Source organism: Protopterus annectens, chromosome 1.part1, assembly GCF_019279795.1.
Source record: "Protopterus annectens isolate FY-2018-M chromosome 1.part1, PAN1.0, whole genome shotgun sequence".
In the NCBI taxonomy this organism is placed as follows: Eukaryota; Metazoa; Chordata; order Ceratodontiformes; family Protopteridae; genus Protopterus; species Protopterus annectens.
Window position 1 is genome coordinate 1,017,061,511 of NC_056726.1, and position 20,816 is coordinate 1,017,082,326.

Sequence of the window (20,816 nt, forward strand, 5' to 3'; positions counted from 1 at the left end):
GGTAAAGTTAAGGGTATAGGTGTTGGGTGTTTGCATATGAGTGTGTGTGTATTCCAGGATTAGGGGTAGGGTTAAGTAAGGGGTTAGATGTTATGTTTGTAGTGTGTTTGTGTGTATGAGTGTGTCTTGCGTAGTGTCAGTGTTACAGGAAGGGTTTTCTTAGGTATGACGAGGGGTTAAGGGCAGGACAAGATTACTTGTTAGTACGCATTACTGAGGTGACGCCTGGCGGGGTGAGGCAGTTTGTCTTTGATCTGTTTTCTAGTCGATAGATATTAATTTCTAATTTTCTGTTCTCTTTGTGCTGGTCTAAAATTTGAACAGAGTGACCTATGATTTCAGCTTTCTGATATATGATGGCATATCTGCTTGCTGTCTTGCAAGCCTTCTATCAGTTGCCCCCAACTTCTGTGCATTCTCCTCACTGGCTTTCTAGAGAGATGTGATTAATGAGCTAATGGGATTTTACAGTTCTGTTAGCTGAGGTATTTATTTTGAAGATTGTTCCCTGGCACTGGATTTTTGCCTTGCAGTCATGTGAGAGTCCTCCTTCCTCATATAGGTGGTCTGGACAAACCATTTTAATAATACATTCTGGCCAACTTGTCCATTTGATTTCTTTAAGTGTTTTGGGTTTATAATATTATGGTGGGAATGGACCCCATTCCTAAGCCAGGGTATAATAAATGCACAAGCCAGTGCATTTCTTTGTGCCGGTCCCAAGCCCGGATAAATGGAGAGGGTTGCGTCAGGAAGGGCATCCTGTGTAAAAATTCTGCCACATCAAGTATGGTGCAAAAATTTCATATTTCCATACTGGATCAGTCGAGGCCCAGGTTAACAATGACCGCCACCAGTACTGTTAGCCAACAGGGTGCTGGCGGAAATTGGGCTACTGTTGGCCGAAGGAGAAGAGGAGGGCAAAGGCATGCCCGAAGGCAGGAAGAGAGGAGGAAGGTTAGGAGTGTAGCAGTGAGGGTAGGCACTTTGATTGTTGGCAGTATGACTGATATAGGAAGAGAGCTAGCTGATATCATGGAGAGAAGGAAGGTTGATATAGTGTGCGTGCAAGAGACCAGATGGAAGGGAAGTAAGGCCAGGTGTTTAGGAAACAGGTTCAAATTGTTCTATCATGGTGTGGATGGCAGAAGAAATGGGGTAGGGGTTATACTAAAGGAACAATATGCCAAGAGTGTTTTAGACGTGAAGAGAGTGTCTGATAGAGTGATGTTTATGAAGCTCGAAATTGATGGTGTAATGATGAATGTTGTTAGTGCATATGCTCCACATGTTGGGTGTGCGATGGATGAGAAAGAGAAATTTTGGAGTGAGTTGGATGAAGTTGTGGTGAGTGTACTCAAGGGTGAGAGACTAGTGATTGGAGCAGACTTTAATGGGCATGTTGGTGAAGTGAACAGAGGGGATGAAGAAGTGATGGGTAGGTATGGTGTTAAGGAGAGGAATGCAGAAGGTCAGATGATTGTGGATTTTGTGAAAAGGATGGACATGGCTGTGGTGAATATGTATTTTAAGAAGAGGGAGAAGCATAGGGTGATGTACAAGAGTGGAGGAAGATGCACACAGGTGGATTATATCCTGTGTAGGAGGGCCAGTCTGAAGGAGATTGGAGACTGTAAAGTGGTGGCAGGGGAAAGTGTAGTTAAGCAGCATAGAATGGTGGTCTGTAGGATGACGTTGGTGATCAAGAAGAGGAGGAGGAGTGTGACAGCAGTGCCAAGGATTAAATGGTGGAAGTTAAAAAAGTGTGATTGTGAAGTGGAGTTTAGGGAAGAGTTAAGACAGGCACTGGGAGGCAGTGGAGAGTTACCGAATAGCTGGGTAACTACAGCAGAGCTAATAAGGGAGACTGCTAGAAAGGTGCTTGATGTGACATCTGGACAGAGGAAGGAGGACAAGGAGACCTAGTGGTGGAATGAGGAAGTACAGGAGAGTATACAGAGGAAGAGGCTGGCGAAGAAGAAGTGGGATTGTCAAAGAGATGAAGAAAGTAGACATGAGTATAAGGAGATGAGGCGCATGGCAAAGAGAGAGGTGGCGAAAGCTAAGGATAAGGCGTATGGAGAGTTGTATGAGAGATTGGACACTAAAGAGGGAGAAAAGGACCTGTACTGATTGGCTAGACAGAAGGACAGAGCTGGGAAAGATGTGCAGCAGGTAAGGGTGATAAAGGATAGTGAGGGAAAGGTACTCACAAGAGAGGAGAGTATGTTGAGTAGATGGAAAGAGTATTTTGAGAGGCTGATGAATGAAGAGAATGAGAGAGAGAGAGAAGGTTGGATGATGTGGGGATAGTGAATCAGGAAGTGAAACAGATTAGCAAGGAAGAAGTAAGGACATCTATGAAGAGGATGAAGAATGGAAAGGCTGTTGGCCCAGATGACATCCCAATGGAAGCATGGAGGTGCTTAGGAGAAATGGCAGTGGAATTTTTAACTAGATTGTTTATTGAAATTTTGGAAAGTCAGAGGATGCCTGAGGAGTGGAGAAAATGTGTTTTGGTACCTATCTTTAAGAATAAGGGTGATGTGCACAGCTGTAGTAACTACAGAGGGATAAAATTGATCAGTCACAGCTTGAAGTTATGGGAAAAAGTAGTAGAAGCTAGGTTAAGAAGGGCTATTTGTTAGCCAAATAAGTGGGCTGGTCGAACTGAACATTTTTAGTCATAACCTGGGCCCCAACAAAAGAAGAAAGAAAGAAATATAGAACTGACAGAAAAATTACAAAGTAGATATATGCAACTTACTATAAATATTAAAGGCAAATGTAGAATTATACCAGTAGGATCATTAATTACATGCAAGTGTACATTTATAAACAGACACATTAAAATAGACTGTGCTCTCTTAACCAGTAAAATTAAAGTAATGACAGAAACCTTCTTCATGTAGGTGGTCTTTTACTTTTCTTTTGAAGGTGATGAGTAATTTCTGATTCCTTATTGAGATGAGTAGGTGCTTCCATGTGGCTGGTTCCAGCCTTGTCTAGTTCTATCCATGGATAACAGTTTTAAACTGGGTTTGAGTGAGGAAATCACATCATCTTGCTCATCCTTAAGGGGTACATTTGTTGTTTAACTTGTAATTTAGATTTTAGTAGAAGGCATTATCCCAGTATGATTATGTTAAATAACAGTGAACTAAGTAGTGATGCAGACTTACTTTATACAGGTAACCTGTTGAAACTTTTTCATAGGTCACAATTTTGAGTGTGTTGGGGTGCCGGAATGACAATCTACACATTTTATTTCCAATCTTTTCCAACCTTTGAGTACTGGAACTAGAGAGTAGGATTATCAGAGGCAAACCTAAGAATACACAAATGCATAGAAAAAGTCTTGCAATTAGATAAAACAGTGTGATTATCCACAGCTATTACTATCTTCTGAAGACGTCAAATCAGATAATACTCATGTATAAACTTTAGCAATTTATTTTTCTAATATGGTGGTTTAAATCATTAATATTAATTTACATGCTTTTTGCATTAAATAGGATTTTCAGAGAAACACTGCAAAATACTTCTCACTAAAAACTTTATGGAGCTCCCCCCCTCTAAAAATGCCTTGTTATGTTGAACATCTATGATGACTCCAGCTACAGCAATAACTGTATTGTTGTCAGTTCACGTTCTGCTTCTGAAACTGAACTGAATATGAGAAAAAGGTCTTTATATGTGACCACTAAAGTTGTGGGATAAAAAAAGTTTGGTGGGGATGCCCTTTTGCTGTAAAATGTATCTTAAGTTGACAAAGGGTTTTTTCATAAGCAGTATGTCAGGTGGACAGTCTTGGTAAGCATTTACTTTTGATATCAAATTAAGTGTTTTTTTTTCTTTACAATTTTTATTTTAATTAAAATATCATCTTTTGAAAACATTACATGGAATAAATATAAATAACATATATAAATCCCAAAACTAAATAACTTCATAACATTTTGAAACTATATACATTGGTGTCTGTACAGATTATAATATATTTGAACATTGTGCGAAAATCAAAACATAAAGTCAGGCTAATCTACAATGTATGAACTGGGCTGGCTTGAACTCCCTCACCTCCTTCAGTGGTATCAACTCTCACTCGCCCACAAACTAGTAAACCATCCACTCCCTCCAGAATCTACTCCAACCCTATCGCACCACCAGACCACTAAGATCCAGCAACAAAAATCACTTGCAGATCACTAAAGCCAATAACTCTGCTGGTGAAGCACTATTCTCTGCCAAATTATGGAACTCCCACCCACAATTACCTCCGTACCATCATGCACCAACTTTAAAACTTTATTAAAAGCGCACCTAAAAACATGCTGGCTATGCCCTTGCAACTCCCACTCTAATATCATCCACCCCATCCAACCACTACCTTTCTTTCCACTCCACTAACTACCTTGATGATAGCAAGCTCAGATGCTCATAAGCCTAGTACTTATTATACAGCAGGAACTTTTCATTGTTACATTTGTTAATGCCTGTTATGTATTTCACAGATAAAGATTCTAGTTGTCTACTGATGTACTATGTTCTTCATCTGTAAATATGTTGTAAGTAATTTCTATGTTAAATTGTTAATCGCTATGTAATCCAATGTAACTACTGTCTGTTTATTTTACTGTGGAGCTTTTGAAAATGGACCCACGTCCAGTCGGACACTCCCAGTCAACAAATTTTAAATAAAATAAATAAAAATAAAATAAAATGTATGTACTGTACCTGTGTACTATATATGTATTCTACCTATGTTCCAAATTTCAGCTCTACACCACAAATCTATTAAGTACCTTTATGTTTAAATATTTTTTTGTTTGTTCTCTCCACTGTATCTGTTGATGTGCTGCATACCACTGTAAAAACATGTCTTTTGTAATTTGTGTGTATACTGATCATGTCTAAATGTATCTGTAATTTTTCTATGTTGGCTTTTCTCCCCGAGCCTCTGCTGAAAAAGGGCCTTTTCAGCTCAGACACCCCTGGTTAACAAATGTAAAATAATTAAAATAAATGTGTCTTTATCAATTTTTTGAAGTATTTCCACTATTTTTATTCAAGAGTTATAATATGATGTAGGTCTGCTAGTTATGTTTTTCAATGTACAGATTTCCATACTTCCAACAGTTAAGGCACAATTTTTAAATTCCTCGATGGTAGGAGAAGCCACACTTTTCCAGTGGATGGTAATGGTCTTGCGTGCTACAGCTAATAATGTCCATAAGATTGACTGATCTTTTTTAGAACACATTCAGGTATGGGAGAGTTAAATAAAATCATTGATTTAGTTAATTGATAGTTATCATTAAAAACAGTCTGAAATAAATAGTTAATATTGTTCCAGTACATAGTGAGACATTTACATTCATAAAAAACATGCTGCCAGTCAGCTTTTATTTTTATATCACATCTCCAACATTGTTCCTCACTAAGCAAATATTAAGGCTAGTTTGTGAGGTGAATAAAAACTTCTGTGCAGATATCTCCAAGTAAATAACTGCCAGTGAATTGATAATGTTGAATGTTTTGAAGATTTTAGAATAGATTTTTGTCATCTTCATGTTGGGGATGGTTATTGATTAATGTGTAATAATCCCAATATGACTTTGTAAGATATGTTTTTTTTAATATAATTTTGTAAATGCTGGACAGGTGACCATCACCATGATAGAGTTAATTTGTGATTATATTAAAATATTCAGTCAACTTAGGAATGCTATGTTTAACTGAAAATTGTATTAATTCTATTTTATTTGTGAGGTACTGCCTTAGAGTTTGAAGAAGTAACCATGTTTATATTATACTTATTAATTATCTGATCATTAGAAAAAACTTTTCCTATCAATTGATGCCAAAAGCATAATGTTCCCTTCTTAATTATATTAATTTTATGTATTTGAAATCTATCAGAAAAAGTAGGTGTAATGGATATGGGAAAAAAAAAAATCAGTTAATATTTGGGATTTTGTTTATAAACTTCTTAAATGTAGTTAGTGCTGAGTTTATATAGTTTGATAATAGTCTCTTATTTTTATTTTTTCCTAATAGATAGTTTTTTAACATCCAACTAATGGGAGTTGAAGCAGGTTTTTAAATACTGATGTTTAAAAAAAAAAAAAAAACAGATATTTATAGATATTTCTGTCCAAGATTAAAGAGAATATAGCAGTGATTGTTGGCTCATGTCTGTTCATTGGGTTCCCAGTTCACATTCTGGATTCATCATGAACCTCAAATTATTCCTTTTAAATGGGATTCCAGGGATAAGCATTTTTTTCCTTTTAGTGCAATCATATCAGAGTTATGCTTAAGATTCGTTTGTCTTAGTTCACCATACTCTCTTTTTTTGTGAAATAGGCAGCTCATCAAATGAGGTCACAAACTATAGGGTCTATATTGAATGTTCGAACATTCAAAATTTGGAATCTCATATGGTTGACACTATATGATCGGATTTTTGAATGTTCGAATGTTGTAACAGAGATATCCGTACAGCGCATAATGGGAATATTTCCCTTTTCTGCACTGTACTGCGATCTCAGAGTTGGTATATTTAAAGAGTGGGGGGGTGCAGCCCCCACATGAGGGGTGCAGGGGAGCTTGCCCTCCTGCTTAGAGCATTCAGGTAGGTGTTTTGTGTAGTTATTTTTTTTTATTAGATATTCAAACTTTTGAAAGTTCGATCATATGGTGTCGACTAAATGGTAGTCGAACTTTCAAATGTTCGATTATCTAATATAGACCTAAACTATAGACCAATCTCCATTCACTCACCCATGTTAAAACACTTGGAAAGATGGAGTCACTCTCAATTTATTACATATATTACTTCTCATAACCTTCTCTATCCCTCATAGTATGGTTTCAGACTCAGTCACAGTGCAACCACTGCCCTTCCAAGGTTCACAGATATAATAAATCATAAAAGACATTCAAGTCTTGTAATCTCAGCCCTATTATCTGGATCAATCCAAGGCACTCAACACAATCAGTTAGTTACCAAATCCTCCTAACTAAACTCTCTTCCTATGGGCTATCACCATCCATACTTGGCTGATTTCTTGGGTACCTCACTAATAGGTCACAAGTAGTGATATGGCAAGATGATTTCCTCCTATTTCCTTCCTATATCCATTAGATTCCCACAAGACTCTATCCTAGGATCACTACTGTTTAACTTATTTATCAATGTTGTAAAAACAGGGCCAAAGGGCCACCATAGTAAATACATGGCCGACTTCTCTCTAATATGTGCTGCTAGGACACTACAAATGCTACAAACACTCACCCAGAAATTCTTCTCCTCCATAGAAGCTTGTCTGGTCAACTCACAGATTCTGAATCCAAATAAAACTAAATTACTACTGTTCACCCCCCCAACTCTGTCTCCTCCCAAAAATATCTTTAGTATACCATTATCCAAAAATACAAATATAGAACTGGTTTCCCATACCAGACTACTAGGAGTGATTATAGATAACCACCTGAAATTTGATCTCCACCTTCAGCAATCCATAAAGAAGACACACAAAAAACAATGCTGCCTCTAGTAAGCACAACACTACATTACTAACTCTGTTAGACAAAATGAAAAGACAGCTCTTTTCTACTCTCCACCCTATTATATGCCTCTCCTATCCTAACCAATCTCAACTTTCCTCGATCAGCCAAACTAGAACAATGCTACGATAAAGAAGCCAAATTTGAAACCAACCAACAATATAGATTACATCATTGCATCTCTCTAAAGCAACTAAATTGTCTCAAACTAAACAATTCTCTATTATACTTACAGTTAATAACAACCATCAAACTATTACTCAACCATGAAAAATTGCTATCTATTCACTCCATCATTCAGCATTACACTTCTAACTAACCTCTATGCTCCACTGACAAACCATTACTCTCCATAACTAAACCAAACAACAATGCAGGATAATCCCTGTATTCAAACTGCTTTGCTAATAGCTGAAATACCACCCTCTCCATTTAAGAACAGTCTGCAACCTGAAAGACTTTAAATGTAAACTGAGGCAACACCTGCTAGATAAACAGCTCTGCACCTGCACCACCCCTGGTTAAACTGGTACTAATATAGCTATATGAATTTGTGCCATAACGTCCTGCTGCACAAAACTTAATGTAATATCACAACTATACCCTCCTCTATCATCTCATCTTTTTTATCTTCCTTATGTCTCCCCCCCTCCATCCTGTCCATGGGCTGCTCTAACTCTTTATTTAAAAAAAAGTATTCATATAGAACCCATCTAACTATTTGTAATCAAAGCTGTAAATGATGTAATTCATGGAACTGTTGCTCATGAATGAAACTGACTGTAAATGATGAAACAATGCAAACAACATCAGTGATGCATGTAAAATGGAGTTTTTCTCCCCAGACCTCCAATGAAGCAGACCAATAACTAAATAAACAAATGAAAATAAATGTACAACCTCCTTTTTTGATTAAGATAATTAGAAGTTTGTGTTTGAATATGCTTTTTCAGGGCAGTGGTTATTGTCGTAAACCGAATTCAAACCTGCATCTCACCAGAGAATGTGCATGCATCAGCATGTCATGTCCTTACTCCACGGTGACAATCAACCTCCTAGCTACTTGAACAGTCTGGAGTACTTAACTGTGAGAAAGAAAGGTTTGACTTGATTTGTATGTTCCATTTTCCCATTAAATTTGAACCAATTAATAGTATTATTTTAAAATTTACACCTTTTTAGTTTACTGAATAGTAGGTGGTGGTTAACCATTTCAAAAGCTTTTTTCATGTCTACTAACAGTTCTACTGTAATAAGGCTATCATTCATATTACAACAAATGTTGATGATGATATATGATGCAAGGCTTATCTATGTTCTGAAGAATAAATTGTGTATGTTTTTATAACCATATTACTATACACATAGTTGTAATAATTACCTGCAACTTCAATATTGGCTAGTGATTGGTATGTACGTTTTCATTTTATTTCTTTTTGAGATAATATATTTTGAAATTACTTGTAATATATGAAAAGAGCATATTCCAGATTTTTGAAATTTATCATAAGAAGAGAAAATCCCCATGGTGATTGTTAAATTTTCTTCTTTTGTTCTAATACGGAGACTGTCATTAGACATGGAATGCCATTTAATGAGGCTTGGGCAATAGTTATACAAGTGGGGTATGCTATAGGCCATTTTATCTGGGTATATTTATGTTGATGATTGAAGTCCAACCACGGGAGTTGGTTTAGGGTTATGAAATAATGGGTTATATTGGAAAGGCTGGCAGTAAAGGTAGATAATACAGTCTACATTTGTTAGTGTTTAGTTAGTTGTGCATTGTGTACATTAAACAGGATCAGGGCAGTGTAGAATGATTCGTGAAGATAAACCAGAATGCTGTGCTTACAGAGAAACCAGAATGCTGTGCTTACATCAGGTGGGACTGATTAGTTATCAGTAAGAACAATGTTCGCCTGAGAGAGACGCTATAGTTTTTGGTGGTTTATTTTATTTTATTTGTTACTTTTTTAACATATTACATTCATCATTAAAAATAAAAGTGAATCATTCTGTTCCTGTCCTATTACATTATCCCTGAACAAATTTACCATGAGACGATACAAATGGTTCTTTGCTGATTGACCACAGCCAAGATTTCTCTAAAAAGGTTCACTTAAATGAATGCAAGAGATACATTTGTTAGCAATCTGTTATTAATTGCATACCCTTTTCTAAAATGAGCCATTGGGTATGATTTCATCCTTTACTTGCTTTGTTACTGCATTTGAATTTTATATGATATACAGTTTTATATCTCTGATTTAAATAGTTATAGAATTTATAGGTTTATGTTGCTGGACAAAATATAGATATGTTTTTATATGTGTGCCTTCTTTATATTTGCGTTATTTATTGTTCTTTTATAGTTTTTGAAGTTATTGATCAGGTTTTATGTGACAAATAACTTCTGGTTTATCAGTGTAGTCCTAGCAAATATTTGTTAAATAACTCACCCTGTCATAATCATTTATTTCACATTTTTGTTCAAGCTCAGTGCAACTTCTGCTTGTATTTTTCATGGTAGTTCAATATTTTATTCTTAGCTTGAGCAAATGCTATTGAATCTAGTTGTTAATCCATCTGTTATTAGATAACTTTAAACCTTAATTAGCTGTTATAGATGCCATTGTACGCTACAGTAACATGTAGTGTTTTGACGCACTGTTTTATTTGGTGTACTGAACTAAAAATCGATAAAGATAAGAAAAAATAAAGATTCACTGTGCTTTGCTACTAATACCTGCCTTTCCTACTAAATATTCTCTAGAGTTCAGTTCAGGTCTCAGCAAAATAATGTAACATTTTGGAAAAAATATACACCCCAACATTGCAGCCGTAGAAGAAATGATAGCAAACACTTCTACTGCCACCATGTATTTTCCTCCTGTGCTCAGATATGCAGGAACAAATGACAACCACACACTGACAAACATAAGCATGGTAAATGTGATATATTTTGCTTCATTAAAGCTATCTGGCAACTTTCTTGACAGGAAGGCTACAAAAAAGCTAACTGTGGCCAGGAATCCCAGGTATCCCAGCATGCACCAGAAGGCAACAACAGAACACTCGTTGCATTCAACAATAATCTTCCCTTCTTCAGATTCCATGTTAAGATTTGGAAATGGAGTGCAAGAAATCAACCAGGCAGTGCATATCAGAAACTGAACAGATGAACCCACAATGATAACAGAGTTAGGGATTTCATACCCTACCCAGTTATGAAGTTTGCTTGCAGGATTGGTTGCATTGAAGGCAATAACCACTGTAATTGTCTTTGCTAAAATACAAGATACGCTGATGGAAAATATAACACCAAACAAAGACTGTCTCAGCATGCATGTCAGCTTCATTGGATAACCAATGAATATAAAGGAGCAAAGAGAACAAAACATGAGGCCAAGAAGCAGGACATAACTTAGGTATCGGTTGTTGGCCTTCACAATGGGAGTGTTGCGATTCATAATGAATATACACAGAATACAGCTGCAGAGAAGACAGGTGATAATGGTGCTGGTACAAAGGGATACTCCTAAGGGTTCAACATAGGAGAGGAATTCAAAAGGCTTTGGAATGCAGTTATCTTTTCTGTCATTAGGCCAGTAATATTCAGGACAATGGAAACATTCTGAACAGTCTGCAAAAACAAAGGTTACAGATCAGTGACTACAATCAATTTGTTTGTCATGACTTCACTTTTTCACTAATCATGCACATATTCTAAAGCCTAGAATTTGCAGAACTTTAAATAAAAAACTACACTCAGGTTTCTTTATTTCTTCATCATGTGCTTTGATTCTGTTCTGTTCAATGCTGAGGTACCTTCTGTATGGATTTGCATGTTCTTGTATTCTGGTGAGCTTCTGGTGGGGGTCTCCATTTCCCAACAACACTCCAGAGATGAACTGGAAAGCTGATGAAGCTACAGAAGCCGTGACTACCTGTCTGAATATAGACAGCAGATTTTATGCCTGCACTGTTGCACTGGCATCCCATCTAGATCGGCTTTCTGCCTTACCAGTTTGCCACCTCTTGTTAAGATGCACTTACCCTCCATGCTGAGACATACTCACATGCATGCATTAGTACACATGCACATATATCTATATCTATCTATCTATATATATATATATATATATATATATATATATATATATATATATATATATATATACATATCTATCTATATATCTATATCTATATATATATATATATATATATATATATATATATATATATATATATATATATATATATATATATATACATATCTATATATATCTATATATATATATATATATATATATATATATATATACACACACACACACACACACACACACACACACACACACACACACACACACACACACACACACACACACACACACACACACCATATCAATAAATCAATTTTGCCATGCTTGTGAGTTTCAGATTTGATCTCTGCCGATTCTCAATACCTGCCACATGCGGAGAAAATACCCTCACTCAGGCACAGTTATGTGACAGAAACTTACAAACTAAAGGGGAATATTATTCATTAATTTATCTATTTATTTCAAACATGTTAACGCTGGTAGAGCACTTATGCCATAGTACTTACTTGCTCTCAGCCTGAGATAAACACAATAGATGCATGACATTATATACAGAGTAAATGGCAAAAAAAAAATGAAATATAAAAATGCATTATATACAAAATGAATATTGTAGTTGGGTTTAGTGTATAAATGGTATTATATACAGAGTGACTGACAAAACTCAATATATATGTGCATTATATAAACAGTGAAAATCAGAGATGGTGGAAAGATTCACATTCAAAGGTTTAAAAACATGAGATAACTGCTTTCATTTTGGCTGGAAATGTCTGTTATTATAGTCTTTCTCTAAGCAACATGCTGCAAGGTCAGTTAGGCTAGGATGTTGAAGTAATATGGAGGCTACAGAGTAAAGGAAAGTGGTCTGGTCACCATGGCTACAATTCAAGTAGGAGTAGTTATGCAGGAGGAAATCAGCAACAAACCAGGGTATGAGGGGGACACTCATTTATCTACAAAGCAGGTAGTTACTTGACAGTTATCTGAAAGGCACTGAGTATGCCTATTTTTTGGTTGGAATAATATACTGTTGGTAAAGAAGCATCTACATGTTTCTCAGTACGTATATAGAAAAATAGGGAGACGCAAAGGTCTGAGTCATCCTAATTTTCCAATAAAAATCAGTTCCTCTGTTCTTTAAGGTTTCTTTGTTATTTTGATTGATTGATTGATTGATTGATTGATTGATTGATTGATCGTGATAAAGACCCTTGTTATATGTGGTCTGTTCTGATGTAGGAATGTATGTACTCTAGGGGGATATTGAGAACAGTATGACGGAAATGTGTTCCAGCTTACTATGTGATTCCAATTAAATATGGAATAAATATATAGATAGGAGACGAACCAGAAATGATATTAGTGTTTCACTATGTAAAGATGAGGAGAATTTAATGATATTAAGTATCTGTAGATTTTGGATAAATAAAATGAGGGAAGATGACATGGAATGCTGGAATGGAATATGAAAATAGGGAATTAAAAAGAAAGCTAGCTAAGACAATGGAAACTGTAGTTTATTCATATAGAAATTAAAAGAAATAAACAGTTTGATGCAGTCATAGCATTACATGTTCTGCAGTATGGGTGAACTATTTTAGAAGAAATTATTACAGCTGTTGTGTGCAGATTGCATAGGATTAATTTAAATAGTAAATTAAGGCAGTTGGCTGTTAGATAGACACACAAGTGTATGTACCTATATGTACAATGAAAAATGAAGTGTAAGAAGGAAGATGCCTTTTTCTATAAGACATGAAATAATGGATATGACCTGAAACAATGTAAAGAAATCATTGTAATAGTTTTTTAGTTGTGAAATAATAATAAATGCATGAATTGATTTGAAAAATGTTTAGACAGAAGGAGGGTAAGTAGTGTGACACTTACTTTTAAAGGTGCTGTATAAAATCATCATATTATAGATAAGCTTTGTAGCTTTCTGGTGTAGCTGGTAAATATTTTAAAATTATACTTTAGAACTGACAAGTTATCACTTAAATGGACTTGATAGTTGATATATTTATCAGCATGACCTCTCTTCTTCCATATCATTTTTAGCAATTTGGTGAGTCTTTGTCATTACACAAAGCCTGGGATCTGGGATTAGCTGTAGCAGTTACATTGTCATAGCAAAATCATTTGATAGTATTTCTCATGCAGCCATGCAGCCATTTTTACACACACACACACACACACACACACACACACACACACACACACACACATATATATATATATATGTGTGTGTATATATGGTTCTACCTGACATAATCGAAACCACACAACACCGACAACCACATCACCGACACCACATATTCGACAGTCCATAAACACGAAACCACACAGAAACCCCATACAAAACAAAACACATCCCCATTCCACAAACCACACACACAACACAAGCACACCAAAATCCTTACAAGCCCACCTAACTCACTTAACCCACCCCTATCCCCCACCGTCAATCTCCACACTTACCTCAGCAACGCACCGTTCGTCATCACCGCCATACTCACACAGCCTTGGTGTTGTCATCCATATATATATATATATATATATATATATATGTATATATATATATATATATATATATATATATATATATATATATATATATATATATATATATATATATATATATATATATAATCAGCTTTAATGTTCTAAACTAATTGTAATGATGACTAGAAGGTAAACAATTAAGTAGTCAGTCCTTAAAGGGGAAATATACTGGTACCAAAGTATCCCACACTTCTGTCTGTGGACCAACTTTATTTAGTTTTCATTTTTTCCAGAATTTATAACAGATTCAAGTTGCTTATATATGTATACAGATGACTGCAAACTCAATTGTTTCAGACTGTAAATTCAGTTGTTTCAAACCAAATTTCAATGTGTATAAAATTATAGTAAGCTTTCCTGTACTTAAGAGGTACTCTTCCAAAACTAACTAATAAATGTACTAAGTGCATTTTAGTGCTTCTTACTTTACTGAAGATTGCAGTCGTACTATAAGTGAAAACAGCATTGAGAATATTTCTCATTTACTTTTCATTTTAAAGACACAAGAATATATGGCTTGTCAAAAAGTTATGTTGTTTGAAAAGCGTATTGTGTTACTTTTGTAATTCTATGTAAGATGAGCACAAGAAATATTGATCTGCCTCCTAACATCTTTTCAAATGTTTAGTAGCACAAATTCTTACCTGTAACAATGCCTATTGTTTGTATAATGATGCTCACTTATCTACAGAGGAAAGTTATATTGAAAGTTAAAAGTGTGAATCGCTTAGAACTGCAAGAGAAGTTATGGACATTGTTATAGTTTTCTGTTAATAAAGGATTGTTAGATATGGCTCATATAAGATCTTTTGCATTACTTCTGATCCTACTATATTAGGATTACTTCATTTAAGTTATATAATATTTAAAGTCCATACAAGATTTGGGGTATTTTTAAAAGTTCCAAGGCATTTTTGAAATGATATCCATAGGTTCATAGGTTCATAGGTTGGTACTAGGCTATTGGCCCTAGGGCCTATACAAACCTAGCCATAACAATTCCCTGGATATTTCTTCCCACAATATTTACTTCTCTGGACCCTTGTCTAGCAGGGTGACTGACATGTTCCCCAGGGTGAATTTCCTATCTCCCATCCAATCATCAAGGTTCCTTTTGAAGAGGGCCAAGGAGGTACTCTGCTTGACATGTATGGGCAGTCTATTCCAGATTATGGGGAGTCTCTGGGTCCCTCCAGCATGTTTTGTTCATTGTGATGACAAGGTTTAGATCCCTGGAGTGTGTGGCTCTGAGGGATTGGGATTTCTTTAAGTGGAGCATGTCCAACAGCTCAGGGTTTGACATGGCCTTGTATGTTAAGCAGAGATCGCCTCTGAGTAGACGATATGCCACAGAGTATAGCTGGAGTTTTTTAGATGGTCAGCATATGGCATCTGCTTTAGGCCTGTGATTCTTTTAGTGAGGTATTTCTGTGGCCTTTCCAGCTGTTGCAGGTGTCTTGTGACGTACATACCAAACGGGGCATTATACTCTGTAATGGATCTAATGAGGGATGAGTACAGTGGAACAATGACCTCTTTTTTTCTGGATGAGAAGCCCTTAGTGATGAGGTGTGCCACATAGAAGGATTTCCTGACTGTTGTGGCGAATTGGTTATCGAAAGTGAGACCACTGTCCATCTGTAGGATATTCAGTTTTGTGAAACAGACGGCATCTTCTCGTAAGATTGGGCAAAACACTTAATTCTAAAACTATGCTGGGTGTACATGTGAACAATTTTAAATATATTCAATGAGTTACTTGTTTATAATGACATGTGACCACAAACCATAAAAGCAGCTATTAACCTGTGGATTACAAGAAAATTCATCCATCCACAACCCTTTTTCCCAGTTTTGCACAGAAAATGGTAATGATGTTGTATATGAATTCACTCATTTATTTATTTATGTATGTATTTATTTAATGCTTTGGGAAGTTGAAGATGGAAATATGTATAATGCGATATGTGGTAAAAGGAGTATAATTATGGATATGAAATGTAACACTAGGCACATACACATCTAGCCAAAAGGGATAGGTGAAGATGATGGCGAAATGACTATACATTAGATATGTGATTGTTTTGCGGCGATGGGATGAAACTATGATGGGGTTTATCAGTCATGGAAAGCTGACATTATTTTATGCTAATTTTACTTCTTAGAGCTTTGCGTGTACAAGCATATCAAATTCCATCCCTTGTGTCCCAAGAAAAGCAAAGTATTCAGAGGAAGAGTTTGCCTTAACACCTATGATGGATATAATCATAAACATTGCATGGCTCATAATTTATTGATCATTGCACAAGCATACATAACACGGTATACTATTTACTCAGATGTGCTTTCACCACAGTTAAAACAATATTCCATGCTTACCCTCAGTAACTGATGTTTTCTTTTTTGTCACTGAGCCTGTACTAATTTATGACTGCTACATCAATGAAATGCTTTTATTGAACCTCCTCTTTGCTGGATTTTGCCACAGTTCAAAATACTGCCATTTTCCACAAATCATTTTATTTTAACAATTTTTGTAGTGGGGTGATTCTCTAATATGTTTTTACATTACTTATGAATATTATCCATATCTGTGTATTAACATCAATGTCTTTATGAAGCTAAGACCTACATCAGGGATCAAGGTGTCACCAATAGGCTAACGTATGTATGGTCAGTCAGCATGAAAAATCTAAATTTCTCTCTCTTTATAGCTCTCTATCTATCTATCTATCTATCTATCTATCTATCTATCTATATACACATATATATATATATATATATATATATATATATATATATATATGGGTACCTATTACTTGATCGACAAGTCAAAACAGCGACACTCACATGTTCGACTCCACATCATCGAGACTTCATAACATCGACGTTTCAGGTAAGCGATCTTCCCCCTCACAGGACCCATGGTAGCACTCGTTTCACTATTAAGAAGGTAAGGACAACGCTGTCAGGGTACATTTTGAAGACTGACGTAAACCTTACACGTTAAAAGACAGAAACAAGTGCTACCATGGGTCCTGTGAGGGGGAAGATCGCTTACCTGAAACATCGATGTTATGAAGTGTCGATGATGTGGAGTCGAACATGTGAGTGTTGCTGTTTTGACGTATATATATATATATATATATATATATATATATATATATATATATATATATATATATATATCCACTTTGAATCATCGAATGTTCAGAACATAAAACCAGCCAGGAAAGAAAGATGAGATCCATGAAATCCTGTTATTTAGCGCTTTCGTTTTTTAATAAAAACTTCTTCAGAATACACATACATAGTGAACTAAACCCTTTTTATACAAATACACGCCTTCATAGTTAATGACATCATAATGAAATTACTTAAATTGAATTCAATTACTACAGCCCCATTGAGATATCTAAAACATTAAAGACATTGTTTTAAACCATATTACAATAAAAAAACGTAGAAAATACACTGTATTTTGTTCAAACCATAAAAATCCTCAATTTATTATACTTTTATTCAAAAATAACCTTCAGATTTTAATCTGAGAGTGGAACTGATAGATGTATTCATGTTTAAACCTGGAAATGATGTTGCATTAGTTTTTAACTGCCATCTTAGTTCCCTATTTTCCAAAAATCATTAAAGGGACCACCTCTATCTCCAACTGTAACTTGTTCTAATACTGAAAATCTAAAATCATGTCCCTCATTATTAATAATGTGCACTGCCAGAATATTTTTTAAATCTTGATTTTTAATATCATATGAATGTTGATACATTCTGCTCCTAAGAGCATTAATAGTCTTCCTGATATAAAAACATGGACATTGCGTGCATGTCCCTATATAAACAACAGCCTTACTGTTACAGGTAAATTTTTTCTTGTATATATATTTGCCATAATTTGGGATAAACAACTCTGTGCCTTCTAGAATATGTTTACACTGCAGACAAAAACCACATTTAAACATTCCCTTGGGCCCAGAGTGAATCTCTTGTACCCTCTCTACCATGTTTTTTATAGTAATGTCCTTCTTGTAAACAATATTAGGTTTTATTCCCACAGTATCCAAAAATTCTTTATTAATATTGAATACATTCCAGTTACGTTGAACAATGTTGCTTATACTTTTAAACTGGTGGCTATATCCAAAAATACCAACACTATGAAATGACTTATTTTTCTGGCTATAAGGAATATGTATTCACCAGTAAATATGCACAACTCTGGCGATATTTGGATGACATCGTCATCCTATGGAATGATAGTGAGGATATGTTAAATGAATTCCTTGAGTTTATTGGTGTTAGTACAGAATTTTTGGAATTTTCTCATACCATTTTGGATGAGAAAATTAATTATTTAGACATCACCATAAGTAAAAATAGAATGAAAAGTTGTTTTGAAACGACAATTTTTAGGAAACCCACTTATTCCAATACACTTTTACATTTTTCCAGTTTTCACCCTATCTATCAGAAGAAGTCACTAATAAAAGGTCAAGGGGTTAGACTAGCAAGAATGGTTTCAGACTTCTATGAGTTTTTAGGTCAAATAGAAATTCTTAAAGGTATGCTGGTTATTAGAGGCTATCCCTTAGAATTTTCGGAAAATACATTAAAGGAGGTGGTATCTAAAAGGGAACAAGGTATATTTTTTTCCATTATTAGGTAAGGGTCCTAATATTTTAGTTGAAGGTATGAAAAGTTCTTATAGCCAGAACAATAAGTCATTTCATAGTGTTGGTATTTTTAGATATAACCAGCAGTTTAAAAGTATAAGCAACATTGTTCAACGTAACTGGAATGTATTCAATATTAATAAAGAATTTTTGGATACTGTGGGAATAAAACCTAATATTGTTTACAAGAAGGACATTACTATAAAAAACATGGTAGAGAGGGTACAAGAGATTCACTCTGGGCCCAAGGGAATGTTTAAATGTGGTTTTTGTCTGCAGTGTAAACATATTCTAGAAGGCACTGAGTTGTTTATCCCAAATTATGGCAAATATATATACAAGAAAAAATTTACCTGCAACAGCAAGGCTGTTGTTTATATAGGGACATGCACGCAATGTCCTTGTTTTTATATCGGGAAGACTATTAATGCTCTTAGGAGCAGAATGTATCAACATTCCTATGATATTAAAAAACAAGATTTAAAAAATATTCTGGCAGTGCACATTATTAATAATGGGGACATGATTTTAGATTTTCAGTATTAGAACAAGTTACAGTTGGAGATAGAGGTGGTCCCCTTAATGATTTTTTGGAAAATAGGGAACTAAGATGGCAGTTAAAAACTAATGCAACATCATTTCCAGGTTTAAACACGAATACATCTATCAGTTCCACTCTCATATTAAAATCTGAAGGTTATTTTTGAATAAAAGTATAATAAGTTAAGGATTTTTATGATTTGAACAAAATACAGTATATATTCTATGTTTTTTTATTGTAATATGGTTTAAAACAATGTATTTAATGTTTTAGATATCTCAATGGGTCTGTAGTAATTGAATTCAATTTAAGTAATTTCATTATGATGTCATTAACTATGAAGGCGTGTATTTGTATAAAAAGGGTTTAGTTCACTATGTATGTGTATTCTGAAGAAGTTTTTATTAAAAAACGAAAGCGCTAAATAACAGGATTTCGTGGATCTCTTCTTTCTTTCCTGGCTGGTTTTAGTTTATTTGTGGCTTTGATTTTTATTATGTTCAGAACATAGAAATTCTGATCATCGAGACCAGAACATCGATGTTCAGAACATCAAAAGTTTAAAGTGGAAGTGACAGGTAAGTGAAATTGTAGAATTTTGGGTGTGCATGCAGGGCAGCAAGAGGCTCTGCATGTTGTGTGTGTGTGTGTGTGTGTGTGTGTGTGTGTGTGTGTGTGTGTGTGTGTGTGTGTGTTCCATATGAGTGTTGGCATTGCAGGTAGGGTACAGGAAATCTCCTGTTTAGCGCTACCGCATATAGCGATAAACGGGAGATTTCCCTTACCCCACTGTAGTGTGATCTCGGAGTTGGAACATTAAAGTACGGGGGATGTGGGGGGTGCAGCATAAAATAGATTTTGTAAGTTTTTTTGTTTTTGTGTAGTTCATTTTGAACCTTCGATGTTCTGAACATCAATGTTCTGGTCTCAATGATTAGAATGTCGATGTTCTGAACATTCAATGATTCAAAGTGGATCTATATATATATATATATATATATATATATATATATATATATATATATATATATATATATATATACATATATACACACATATATATATATATATATATATATATATATATATATATATATATAAATACATTCATACATATATATATATATATATATATATATATATAGAGAGAGAGAGAGAGAGAGAGAGAGAGAGTGGAGGAGAGAAAGACAGATAACTCTATAGATAGATATATGTGTGCTTGTATTTGATTACCTAAAATGATCTAAAACAGTATAAGAATTACAGTAAAATGTTGATATAAAAATAATCTAAACTGAAAAAAACAGAAAACAAAAGTCTAAACTGAAAAAAAAAAAC

At 34.9% G+C, this 20,816-nt stretch overlaps 1 protein-coding gene across 1 annotated transcript in view; it reads right to left on the minus strand.

Moving 5' to 3' along the window:
- Positions 1–10,298: 10,298 nt before the first annotated feature.
- Positions 10,299–20,816, minus strand: part of LOC122815262 (extracellular calcium-sensing receptor-like) — a 128,518-nt gene continuing 118,000 nt past the window's right edge. Inside the window, exon 7 of the mRNA XM_044087618.1 lies at positions 10,299–11,218. Coding sequence (XP_043943553.1) covers positions 10,299–11,218 — 920 coding nt within the window. The remainder of the gene's footprint in view (positions 11,219–20,816) is intronic.